Source organism: Astatotilapia calliptera, chromosome 17, assembly GCF_900246225.1.
Source record: "Astatotilapia calliptera chromosome 17, fAstCal1.2, whole genome shotgun sequence".
In the NCBI taxonomy this organism is placed as follows: domain Eukaryota; kingdom Metazoa; phylum Chordata; class Actinopteri; order Cichliformes; family Cichlidae; genus Astatotilapia; species Astatotilapia calliptera.
The window spans coordinates 28,066,902-28,080,968 of record NC_039318.1 but is presented as its reverse complement, the minus strand read 5'-3'; the positions used below and the strand labels follow the sequence as shown (position 1 = coordinate 28,080,968).

The window sequence follows — 14,067 nt, the reverse complement described above, 5'->3', positions numbered from 1 at the left end:
AAATATATTTCATTCTCTGATCTTTGACAAATGCCACCATCAAGACCCAAAACTTGGAGAGAGATTTCAGGCAGGGGATGGAGAAGATTAGTAACAGCGGTCTCAGTTCCTTATAGTACACACAGCTATGTCAGATCAACTATTCACCATTCGGAGATACCCCGGTCCCATCTCAATTCCGCAGGGACCCTGGACAAACACAGAGTGACCAGCTTCAACAAAGCAGTTCAAAGCCCCGCCAAAGGTTAGCTCTGACAGGAGGCTTAGGGCCACGCCATCGTTCTTTCATCACACATCTAACATTTTTCTCAATGCCTGTCATCTTACATTTCAAACTAAAGCCTCCGCTGGATTGCTTTAGCCAACAAACACAGAGCACGCACGTGCTCACCCACTACCGGTCAGATGTCCCCCATGCACGCGTATGTAATGTGAGCAGTTTCAGACGCATTAATCCTCACATACAGAAACCCTCACATACATGTAGCACAGTAAAGGTCACACATTCAGAGCTGGACAGTCAGATAATGCATCGGTCTTTGATAAACAACTGGTGGCGAATGTGGCAGCATATAAATCAGAAGCACAGAAAGATAGCCTCCTTTTTTACAGGCAACTGGGAACTCTTATCTGGAGTCAGTGTCAAGGAGAAAGCGAATAAAAGCTTCGATCCTACGCGTACATGTTTGTCTCTAAAATGCTGTGTGATTACATTATTTGTCTTGTTGTGTGTTATGCACTTTTGCATTCATTCAGAAGAGGTGTTGATCCCCTGCAGCTTATGATTCATGTATGATTTCAGACACTGCAGGGGCCAATTTGCTGTTTTAGCTGTATTTGATCATACTCGCCTCAGACAATATTTTTCATGTTTGGGGGAAAAAAAATCTTAAGTGATGTAGAAGTGCATGAGTATTGCTCTGCTCTAATGTGCAAAATAATGTGACAAAGTCTGACAGAAAGTACAACTGTAAAAAAAAAAAAGGAAAAAAGAAAAGCTGGCATACCCTTTGGAATTACCAGGATGTCTGATCTGATTTATTAAAAGGAGATATGGTCTGATCCTTTTATAAGACACAAATATTCTTAACAAATGCAATCTGACAAAAAAAAAAACCAAAAAAAAAAAAAACACACATAAAACTCAAGTTACTGTTTCTTTGAGGAAACCAATTTAATTCTCGAAATTAATAACGCGTAGAATCTCTAGCAGCAATATCATCAATCAGATGTTTCCTGTAGCTGCCTACGAGACTGCAGTGACATAACCGTGACATCCACTCCAAATTGGTCTATTGTGGATTGGTGAACACTCACAGATGCTTCTGCAGCCTTTCTAGCTGTGTGCATCTTCATAAGGTTTCCTCTAGGATCCTGTGCAGATTCTAAAACCAATCATTTTTAAGAAGAGGTGAGTTTGTCAGTAATAAGGCTCCTCGTCTTAATTGTCTTTATTTATAGGGAGTGGCACCTCTTTAGTGTGCTCCTTGACCGGAACTTCTGACTCCAAGTTGGGAGTAAACTTCCTTTTTATGTAAGAATATTTGTTATGAGTTCACATTTACGAGTAAAAACTTTAGTTTAATTCCAAAGCCCTTTTTTGCCAACTGCAGATATACCCATATCGTTCTATATACAGATATGTGCGTGTGTGATTGTATGTGTGTGGATGTAATGAGGTCAGAGTGATGCAGTAGCGTTCCGGTTGGGAGAGCTCCATCATTCAGAGAATTCTCTGGCGGGAATTCTGCAGGAGAACGGCGGGGAACAGCTGTACCGTACACATACACAAAAACAAGCACAGATATACACTGCTTCATATTTGCACGCACATACACCATTCCCTACCCCGAATGCCTACCTCTCACACTTTAATTTATTTCTTTCAACCTCGCCAAGGAAAATGACCACGGTGTACCACTGCAATGAATGGAACATCTGTACTCTGGCGCACATTTAAAAAGGAAACACGGGAATGAAATTTTCATCTCAGTGTAATTGAATTCAATCTTTTTTTCTTTTTTGTTGCTGCCAAGAATATCTGATCATGGACAAATGGAAATCACCTGTACTACCAATCTAGCCTCAAACCAAAGTAATTATTTCCCACCTATTAAAGTAAACCCAAATAATCTGCATATGGACAGATGCTGCTAGCTGTGGCCTGAAACACCCACCCTCCCTCAAATCCCATCCACGATTGAAACCTGATTTAGCTGTCTTGTTCCAATCCCAGTGTCACAAAGCAATAAGTAAACTCCAACCAGACAAGGTCATAATTAATTCTTCCAAAGACATGCATTAAGCTGTTATAACCCTTGGCAGTCATCAACATCTGGTTTCACAAGTCTCTTCTATTAATATAAATTGCAGTCTAATAAAAGACCTAATACTCAGTGGCACTGACATGAGCTAAAGTGGGGAAATAAAGACATTCTAAGAAAGATGTCATCTCCCACACTTCATACAATCCCATATTAACATATCAAATGATAATTCTACCAAGTATGGATAAGGCACTGGCTCTATTTTTTTTTCTTTATCTCAAGGGGGCATTTTCAGCTCCGAGGAAATCAAAAGCCTCAGTGAGACAAAAAATATTTTCTTTTATTACTCAATAGAGGCTACAGATAGCATCTTATCTCTGCAGGGTCTGTCATAAGCTTTGAGGAAAGACACACATTGTGCTCACAGAAGCTGTTCATCATATGAGACCATACAAACATACACAGTGATGCATGAACTTACACACATAAACAAGGATGGGCCAAACACTCCCTGTTAAATCCAATTAAACCTCTGCTCCGATCTCCTCAATGCATCCCTGCTCCTGTCTTGTAACACCAGACCTTCCCGCCATTTCATTAACACACACACACACACACACACACACACACACACACACACACACACACACACACACACACACACACACACACACACACACACACACACTCTGACTATCCACTATTGAAATCCAGTCACAACCCTGCTAATGCACCTCCTATAATCAAATCCACCAATCAGTGTCTTCCGTGCAAAGACCCGTGCCACATGACTACCCGCACATTAGCCCAGCATTCGCTTGCAGTTAGCACTGCCATTTTGCACTAATGTTATTCCACTGTATTTTTTTTTCTTTAATGTGATTTGGGAAGTCTCAGCTCCAGCTTCCACGAGTCTAGCGCTAAACCCCTGGTGGGCTAGGCTAATCAGTTTCCAGCATTTCAGAGGGAGACAATGATCCCAGTGTTAGCGCAGGCTAATGACAAGCTAACACAATCAGCCAAGCCTCCCTAGAGGTGAGCCTAGAGCCAGGGCCCATTCTTGCCCCACCTCCTACAGGCTCCTCATCCACTTTCACAACATTACTATGGAGGATAATAGCCTGTTATTAAGAAGACAGATGGATCACGGACGGGAAGGATTCTGCATCTTCTTGAGTTACATATACGTGCTGAATTTGTTCATCCATGACAGCTTGGATGTTTAATATTTCCTCCTCAGTCACTTTAGGTGTGGCTGTTCTATCGCTTATTAAGGTTAAGCATAAGGATCACACACATGCTCCTTGTTTGCACTCTGTATTGTTTGCACTCTCCATTGTATTTAGGATAAAAAGACGTGCAATAAACTAAGCTAGTCCAAAGTATTTTGTAAAAGAAGACATGAAATAACTGGGGACACTGGAATGTTGAGAGATCAAATCCTACTGACTATCACCAGCACATGATCAGGCGTATCAGTGAACTACATCGGCCTCAGCTAATAGGGCAAGCTAATATTGTTCTGATTGAAAGATGTGGGTTAGGAAATGGGTAGAATAATTCAATTGCATATTCACTGGTCCACGTGAACCTCTAATCGTCACTGAATATATCAGTTTTGATAGCACAAAGTCTACAAAGACCATCGAATAAATACCTATCACATACAGCAACAGAATTTATTAAAAGGCATCATTAAAATGTGGGAAAAAACCCTCCGCTGGTATGAGATTTATAGTTACGTGCAAGAGTTGTGGGCAATTTTAGGCAAATAACATATTTTGCATGGAAATAAATAAACACAACACCTTCAGCAAAGAGATAATAAAAAAACAACCTTTCCTTAAAATTGAATGCACTGCACTGCTTCTTTCTGTTATTTTACTTTTACCTGTGCAAATGCTTCAAGCTTCTTAGAAACAAATACATTTCCTTTATTTTCAAACAGACTAGTGACTTAAACTGAACTATCATCTATCCAACTGAATCTGACTTATCCAGGTGTTGCTTTGCATATTTCAGACAGTTTTCTGATGAGGATGTTGATCATTTTTCCAGACTGTTCCTCATATAGACTCGTTTGGGGAAAAGTGAAAACGCGCAGCACCACTCATGTAGTTAAAGCTCCCTCTGCAGTTACAGGAGAGTTTTCCTTTGCCTTTCTACTCAGCAGGTTTTCTCACTCCTTCCCTTCCTGTCTTCACTTCCACAGTTCCCCATAACTTTTAGTTCAATTTAGTTCAATTCAATTTTATTTTACTTTTATAGACCTAAATCACAACAACAGTTGCCTCTAGGTACTTTATATTGTAAGGTAAAAACCCTACAATAATAAAGAGAAAACCCCAATAAACATATTACCCACTATGAGCAAGCACTTTGGCAACAGTGGAAAGAAAAAAACTCCCTTTTAACAAGAAGAAACCTCCAGCAGAACTAGGCTTAGGGAGGGGTGCCATCTGTCGCGATTGGTTGGGGTTAGGGGAGGAAGACATGACAAAGACAGGCAGTTGTTAATGACTTCTCTGACACCTTGTTTTGCTGTTAGCTTTTCATTCCCTTAGACAACTGCAAAAAGAAGGCTCTGCTTGTAGTGTTAGCATATCAAATTTTTTATAGAGAATCTTTTCACAATTATTAGTTGTGTTTTGTTTTAAGTTATTTATCTACCTTAGACTGTCCGTGTCTGCACTTACCTGAATTTGGCATTCACTTGGTCTGCAGCTTTGTGGAAATTCTCCGTGGTGACCTTGTAGAACTGAGAACTCTGCAGAGACAGAGGAGAAAGTCAGTGAGCAGGAGGAATACATTAAAATGTGATTCTTAGCACTTTATTAAAATAATTGGATAAGGGTAATTAGGCAAAAGGAAACATATGAATCGAGTAATTTTTCTTTACAGATCTGGTCCACACAGCTCTGGCCTCATGTCTCAGACTTCATTAAACCCTAATGGAGATTCATTTTAAGATCACCGTTTGGTTTTAGTGTCCACAACATAAATGCTAACTTTGCAATCAGTAACATTTAGTAACCAGTACACATTTGCAGTATTGAAGCCTGCAAAGACAAACATTTTTATTTTGAGGTGCGCTTTTCCTGCACACGCAAAATATGAGTGCTTCAGTGAATGTATGTTTGTGCTTATCCTGACAGTTAAGAGTGCTGTAATAACAGAAAGCAATCCTGTAAGGCCACGGGGTCGCTTGTCAACAATGTACAGACCAGTGGTCGTAATCCCCCGGTGACCCATAGCAAATGAACCCATAGCAGGACCACTCAACCTAAATTACCTCCTCAAACACAGCCATATAACCTAGCTACTAGACCATTTATACAACCCAGGAAGATCTGTCTTGTCAGCCCTCAGCGGCTGCTATGCACATTTATAATCAAATTGTGAGAGGCTGTAAAGTGTGACAGATAGCTTGTGTTGTGTGAGGCTTGATTGAGGGTAATGTCAACCGATATAAATGTCTTTCTGTGAAGGACTCCATGTGGACAAAAATAGTAATACTTGCACGAATACTTTCATTATAAAACTGTCATTCACAAAATGATTACCTTCCACAGATTTGACATTTTTTGCCATTAACTATTGGGTTCATGTTTAGCTGAACAATCTACACACATGCTCTAAGATGCAGCACTGCCATAAAAGTCTCTCAAACTGTAATAACCTATCATCCTTAGCAAATGGCGTGCAAAAATAATCCTTCAGAGGAAAAAAAAAATCGTATGCGTGCTGCAGATTTGTGCAAAAGCGACTAAGTGAACAGCTAACCAATCACCATTACATTTACCAAACCCTTCAATCATCTTGCATAAACATAAATGTGACAAATTTAAGCCTCTTGGTGCCATCTGCTCTAACTTCATCCCCAAGCAGGGAAGACATTCATCATATTTCAGAAGAGATCAATAGGAATGAACTGTGGTGCTGAAAAGATCAATAGTCATGTGTTGTAGAGCTAAAAGAAGATGAGACATGACAACACTGACAAAAGGTCTGATACCAATTTAAGTTCTCTTCATTTAGATGAACTGCAGTAGATTTAGAGCACTTCCCTTTTCACATTCAGTACAGTTACACACATCAATTAAAAGCACATCACATTTATTTTCTTTTACACTGCAAACTGCTCCGTGTATGCATGCTTTCTCATACTTCTGATTGAGATCAAAATGCAAAACAACATAAACGACCCACACTAGCTGTCCCTCAGGCAGACATTACTTTGTATGTAAAGCACAGCAAAGAGTATGGCCAAATTGCCAAGAGTTAACTTGTAAGCTCATGCTGTATCGGCGCCCTCTTGGCCTCGAATCAAGTGGTTTTCGGTTTAGACAAAGGAACTGTCAAGAGCTACGGAAAAGGATTTAAAACAGAAGCTTATTCACAGATAAAAAGCCTAAAAAGAGATTTTGGGGGCTGCTAAAGAGGCAGAAATAAGACTTCTCCTGGGTGCTGAGACTGAGCCACTGGAAGAGAAAAGAGAGAGACAGAACGAGCCAGATTTGGGGTTCTGTCTAGAATACTAAGTATAAGGTAATAATACCTGCCTAAATGGCAGAGCTGGTTCTAATCAGCACACTAATCCACCTGAGAGTACAAAAGGCCATGTGTGTCAATGATTGCAGGAACACTTTCAAAACATGTACACACACAAACAATGTGAATGCTCTCCTGCGCACACCTACACAAACAAGATACTAACACACACCATGGGAACATGTGGACGCACTGCCTTAAGTGTCTAAATGTACCCTGGCAGCTAGTAAACACTGACAGACATATCCAAAAAAAAAGAAAAAAAGAAAAAAGAACCTCAGTCACTCGCTCACAACCAGGTAGAGAGGAGTGTAATTTGTGTGATTACTGAGTGGTCTCAAATTATGATGTCCTGCTGTTGTCCCAACTGATTCAGAGAATAGCCCTGACCTTTCATTAGCCCACAAAAGTGAGGCCCTGCTCAGTTTGGATGAAAACATTCCTCCCTTGATCAACATTTTAGGGGCTGCAAAGCACAATCTTTCTTTTTTTTTTTTTTTTTTTTTTTAAATTGCTGTCTGCTGTTTAGCATGCTTCGTCACTGGCTCAACAGAATAGCTACACAGGCCTGACGCAGTGCATCGCCTCGCCATGAAATCAAATATCTAAAACCTCTTGAATAAAATAGTGTTTCTGTTTGTTTTCATCCCATTTACTCTATTTGTGTTCCAAAAGGTTTTTAGCTCATCTGGAGCAAAACAAAATGCTGGTGGGGGGGATGTCGAAGACAAATTAAGTCATTACTGCTAATGCACTGCAACAATATGGAGAAGATAGAAGCGGCACCCCCAACACAGGCTCTAGGTCAATTTAGAGAAAAGGCTTCCAGTTCTTAATGAATAAAACAAATAACTCCTTGTACTGATGGCTTCTTTCTCTTATCTGTTGCTGAGCAGGAGGGACAAAATGGGAAGAAACCCCACCATGGCTAACATTATGATTCTGCAGAGCTAAAGAAATTTAGACTTCTGCTGTGTGACTCATAAGTAGAGCAAGCAGGCTGGTAAATGATTTTTTTTTTTTTTTTTTTTTTTTTTTTACATAGAAATGACTAAGCATTTTACTATTATCTTTCAAGGGCTACAGCAATATAATAGGATATGGATGCACAGATAAACACAAATGTTCCTCTTTGTTATAAACGCAATAAACTCTTAACTTCTATGTTTGGTAAGAGGTAACAAAATCTACACAACATATCCACTAAACTGGGCAGCGCAATTAAAACAGCAGGAATGTGTGCATATCCAGTGGGGTTTTTTTTCCATCTACTTCATCAACATGCTAAACCGCACATAAAGTACAATTTTGTTTTTTGTCAGAGGCCTTTGCTACAGCAGAATCAATCTGTTTTTGGGAGGCCTGCATATTTGTTTGTGCTCCCAGTAGTGATGTGCGGATCGATCCTGAAATATCGATTCTTCCGATACCAGTCATTTATGTTCTAGAATCGATTCTCACATTACAATATCAATATTTTAGTAATTTAGAGTAAATTTGTAGTTTATCATTAACAGGGACACACTGGAAAGAAACTATAACATTCAGATTGTCTACATTCAAAGGAACTACTTCCTCTTCCGCCTTTCATAGTCATGTGCGAAATACGGCTGTATAAATGTCTCGCAGCCGCTGGCGTGCGCACTCACAACAATGGCTGAGCGTAATTGGAGTCATGTGCGGACTTATTTTACCTCCACAAAACAGCTGAGACGTGGTTTGCGATACATGTGGCAAAAAAGTGCTCCAAGAGTGAGGTGTTGTGGCCACACTAGGGAGACATTCAAAAGGGCCGTGGGGGGGTGTTAAATACATTTTACAGGGTTTATTTATCGGATAAAATATGTTAAATGTCACCGTTATTATTGGCCGGCCCAGAAACAGCGGGGGTGTCCAAATTCAGAGGCTGCTTCTGAGGACCCGGCCTTTACGGTCTAAAGAAAGCTGGGTAGTACGTCATGAGCTCCCTCAGTGGAGTGAAACTCTGCCTTCTGCTCCTTGCTATCTAAAATATAATAGGGTACTGACGTAAACACTCGACCGTCTCACACTTCTGTTTAATCATTTTCTGTTTGACGTTTATTCAGCTGTGTGAAAACCCCGAGGAACCCTCCCGAGGGATTAATAAAGTTAAATTTAATTTAATCTAATCTAATAACTTTAATCTCAGCCAAACCGATTTACTCACAAACAAATAAAACACTGAAAAAGCCAAACAATAACATTTTTAAGTTATCAAAGTGACTTGTATATCATGTTTAACCCGAGTAGCGAAAGACCGCGGGGGTTTGAAAACGATGTGTCGATCGGCTCAGATATTTGAAGTTTACACAGCTACATTCTCACCTGAAAATATGTTAAAAAAAAAAATTTGCGACCCAGAAAGAGAAATAAGAGTGATATTAAAACTAAGTCGCTGCCGCCATTGTTGGAAACTGGAATTGGCTGGGCCGCGCTATGAATTCTGCGATATGGTTTTTCAATTTTGTTGTCCGGGTGGAAAATCGGGAGAATGGTATCTCCGGGAGATTTTCTGGAGGGGCACTGAAATTCGGTATTTTCCCGGAAAAACTGGCAGGGTTGGCATGTATGGTTGTGGCAACATCACTAACCTTGTCAAACACCTCAGAGTAAATCATATCACAGAATATGACGAGGGTATGTTGAGATGAACTGAAGAGAAGGACAGGGACAGGTGCTGCTAGGGCGAGACAGACGTCTCTCACGGAGTCCTTTAGTGCTGCAGGTAGGCAAGGTGTTCAAATAGTGCACAACTTCAGTTTTTTTATTTCTATATGATGAACCCTGCATTATTAAGTGATAAGAACAAGTAATCTGATGTCCTGTAATCATTATGATGCTATAATTTGAGATACAATAAATAAAATAAGTTTTTGTACAAAGTATCGGTATCGGACCAGTATGGTCGATACAATCCTGAATATTAGTTGGTATCGTATCGGAAAGAAAATCAGTGGTATCGCACATCACTAGCTCCCAGTGTCACAACTTTCCCTGTAGTGATTTTTCTTTAACATCTGACTACATCTGGGTGGCCTACATTAACGTTTGGATGGGGCTCAACAGCGATACTGGTTGGTAATACTCAAGGAGACAATTACAACAAGAGCTATCCCTGTTCTCTCACAAACAAATTGGTAAAATTTGATAGAAATATTTAGTTTTCCTCCTTTCTAAACGCACCATGAAGTTGTAATGCACTTTTGTCTGAAAGAAAATTTGACTTTTTTTGTAACAAGAACATTTGTTTTTGACTGAGTTCCATATTTCTTGAATCTGCTGGTTACAGGTTTGAAAACTCAAAGAGCTAGCTTTCCTGTTTCAGCTAAATGTTATCCTTTCTCCTGAGCTAACCCTTTACAAAAGTTCACATAAAAGTGTTTTAACTTTAAAATTCAACTTTCAAAATACTTTCACTTTGGGAAAAAATACTCCATCAAACTATTTATTAAGTTCCTGTCAGCTATTTAAAAGGTTTTAATTCGTTAAATTAGTTATGCTGCAAAAGACTACAGGCTAGCTCCAAGCTAGCGTCTCTTATGACTAAACTAAATGCATCTAGAGAGTTGACCTTTAATTTTAACACCCGATTAGGACAGAAAAATAGAAACGTCTCCAATTAAAAAGTTAAAATAAATGAATAAAACAAAACAAATAAATAAAACTGCAAAATGGAAGCTAAAAATTCAAAGCCTGTACCCATAAATTGTTTCATCCTGTGAAAAGCAACAGATGGATGGCTCTATTTTTGTTTTTTGTTTTGTTTTTCTACATAAAAAGGATGCACCACTTTGTTATTGTAAATTCTTATCTATTCATTCATTCTTTGAAGAAACTTCTGGTAAAATTCCTAAGACTCCTGTCACGCAGCTGAAGGAGCAAATGGTGATAAACAACACTGAAATGCACCGTCATGCCTCCAGATCAATCCATTTTCAGTTTTATAACAGAGCCACAGATGGCTTCATAGTGAAGAAGAGGGAGGGCGGAAACACCCAAAATTTAAAACATTTTTTTACTACAAAACTATAATAATAACAAAAACACTACCTTTATTTTAATATTTCTATTGCTGACAATCAGCAGGAAAAAAGTAGTTTTTGCTGCAGCCTGCAGAAAGAGTACAAAGAAAGAGCAGGAAATGACAGGCAGAGGGAGAGATGAAGCTAGCAAGTCAGAGGCAGAGACACAGATATAGAGATAGAAGCCATTACATTTTTTTAATGCTCTTTCTCCTGTATTTCTTCCTTTCACAGTGCGGTAGAACTTTGCTATGAGATGGCAATTGCTGCTGTGATTGTCCTCCATGGGAGAATAGAAAAATCCAATTTCATTGATATACAAGGCGAAAAGAAAAAAAAGAAAAAAGAAAAAAGAAGAGAACAAAAAAAAATCTTTTCGGAAAAAGATGAAATTGAAGCATGGAGGGGAAAAAAGCACCACTCGAAAGGGGGGAAAAAAAGACTTAAAAATGAGAGATATAGAGACAGATGTGATGGGGGGGGGGGGATATGGTAGGGATAAAAGAGAAAAAGAAACATTGGCAAGTTGATTGTTAAATATGAGATTGTTTTACAGCGAGGCAGGTATTGAGTGAAAATGTAATAAATATATAGATATTGTTTTCAGGGGCTATTTGGTAGCTCTGGCCCCAATGAGCGGCAGCATCGGAGGCAGCAGGCTGAGCTGTCTGGGAGCCTGGTGATGGCCTGTCACTGGAAGCCTCTCTGATGAATGGCTATGTTAGATTGGAACAGACATGTAATATATATCAGACTTATATTCTCTCTCTCGGTTCCTCTGCCTCTTTCTCCTGGTGTTCGAGATTCTGGGGGAATCCAGAGGTAAGCAAGGAATTGAGAGGAGACAGAAGGGGGCGTGAAAAATGTGATGGAAGATAATGGTGAGCAAGCAATATATTCCAAGTGAAAACTAATTTTTATGCACTCTCGGTAGAAAAGTGGTTAAAAAAAAAAAAAAAAAAGCATTGTGCTTTCACAGCTACGGTGTTTGCAGATTGAAAACTCCAAACTTTGCATACACAGCCTTTCTGAATGTCCATACTTGTGGTAGAAGATTCAAAGCACATCGGACATTAACCTTTTTATACACAAATTACACAATTTTTCTCATCTCGCTCTTGAATTATCGCATTCACAAGGTTTTCAGAAAACTTGACCTCTGACCTTGAAGTCAAGGTCACTGGGATTCAAACTCATCCCAGATTTTTAGTAGACACACCTTCGGTATCAATTTGAAAATCCTATGTCTCCTCGAGTTATCACATGCGCAGACTTGCTTGTCTACGCCACCAGGTGGGGTGACGTCAATACCCCTTCAGCCTTTTACGGATGAGGTGTAATAAATAATAATCAAGAAAAATATATTATCTACATTGTTACATATTTTTAAATAGTGTTTCTTCTTTCACATAACACGTTGATTAACAATATTTTTCACCATGAATAGTTCAACTTTTTGAACTTTCTCTATAAATCTATACAAAACTTGGTCAAAAACCATTAAAATTGTTAGAAATGAAAAAGAGTGATAATTCTATCTCCTAACGCAATAGTAAACTGTTTTCTTTAAACATATTTTTCAATTTCGATTGTATGCATGTTCTGTTGTTTTAAGTAAATATAGAAAAATGGCAATGAACTTAAATCCCATGGTAGCAATTTTAAATATCTTATTTTATCCTACCAACAACCTCCAATTCAAAGATCAATTTTTAATAATTTATAATGATAAAAGCAGAAAATTCCCAAATGTAACCAGTTGAAACTTGGGAATTTAACTGCAAATCTAAGCAGACATATCACAAGGCAAATGCAGCCTTTGTCTAGCAATACTGACTCTAGTGTCCCCTGCCTACAATACATCCTTGTTGCTCTGTGTATGGCACAAGAAAAACTCAAACCAATTATATATAATAAACGGCAACAATATGAACTATTTATGAATACAATGCTTTGGTTGTTTAGCAGTTTTACACTTAATTGAATTAAATATCTCTTTGCTTGTTTCTAAGCTAAATATTCCTGGTTGCTATTTCTTTGTGACACTGTTCTGTTTCTTTCCTCAAATTTACTCTTTGTACTGTGCATACATATTATAAGCCTTCATCTGGAGTGGACACTATTAAGCAAGCACAAAATACAATGAGAGCACAGGAAAAGAACATGCCAAAAGTGATTTTGGCTCACACTGGTTGAAGAGCACAGGGAATGAAGGGCGGCTAGATTCAGTGCCAAATGGGGCACTGAGGCCAGAACGAGAAAAAAAAAAAAAAGAGCATTGTTAACACAGTCCAAACAAACTACAACCCCTATGGAGCTCCAAGCCGCTTGATACACAGTAAGACAACATGTGATATGCCAACCAGTTACACAAAGGAGTACAAGATCACACAACCAGACACAAAATACACACATAATATCTACTTATGTTGTAAATTGCCTCCATATGTAATAAGGGAAAATCATTTTTTAATTTTGTAAATATATCACTTTCTTAGTTTTCATTGACCCTTCCTGCTACCCAGGTTTCCCATTTCTCCCACTCAGCTTCCATTTTTATGCTCCACTCACAGCTTACCTTTATCATACTTGTCCTTTAACATTTAGAGGAAATACTCATTATTATACAATAATTAAGATTCTTAAGAAAACTAAGAATCACTTTCATTTCAGTTTTTCTCTTTCTGGCTTCCATGCATTATGTGTTTCCTTGGTGTCTTTCCACTCCGTCTTCTGCCTCCTTTTGATTCCTCTGTTTCTCTTGGGGCTGCAAAAGTCATTTGTTGACACGTTGATCTAAGGAATATTGACCAGAGGCCAACATGGTTGATGGATGACCAGTGTCGAGAGTTGATAACAGCTGTGTTAGTTGGGACGCATCACTTCTTACACTTGAACTCACATTTGCCCCCTTTCTATGTGATGCACTGCTGTCTCCCTGTGCATTGATACAATAATGCACAAGGAGCTAAATAGCGTTCAGAATTATATAACTAACATTGTAATCTTACTGGTTTCTTGACAACTGATCACTAAATTTACAAACTGCATAAACATTAGCAACCTTTCTTCAATTATAATGCATCATAGCAATGAATTATAACAACTGCTCTGCTGTCTGCAAAGACATTTGTGCCCTTTAACCAAGAAAAAAAACTATCTCATGTTATATTTCTCTTATCATGTCTGGCTTTAAGAACAACATC

The 14,067-nt window shown here is 38.8% G+C and overlaps 1 protein-coding gene across 2 annotated transcripts in view; it reads right to left on the bottom strand.

Annotated features, from left to right (window-relative positions):
• The window catches only part of LOC113008891 (MICOS complex subunit MIC19-like), a 36,425-nt gene that overhangs the window by 17,115 nt on the left and 5,243 nt on the right, over window positions 1-14,067 (bottom strand). For both annotated transcript variants that reach the window (XM_026146780.1, XM_026146781.1), the window contains exon 3: window positions 4,964-5,034. In XM_026146780.1, coding sequence (XP_026002565.1) covers window positions 4,964-5,034 — 71 coding nt within the window. The remainder of the gene's footprint in view (window positions 1-4,963; window positions 5,035-14,067) is intronic.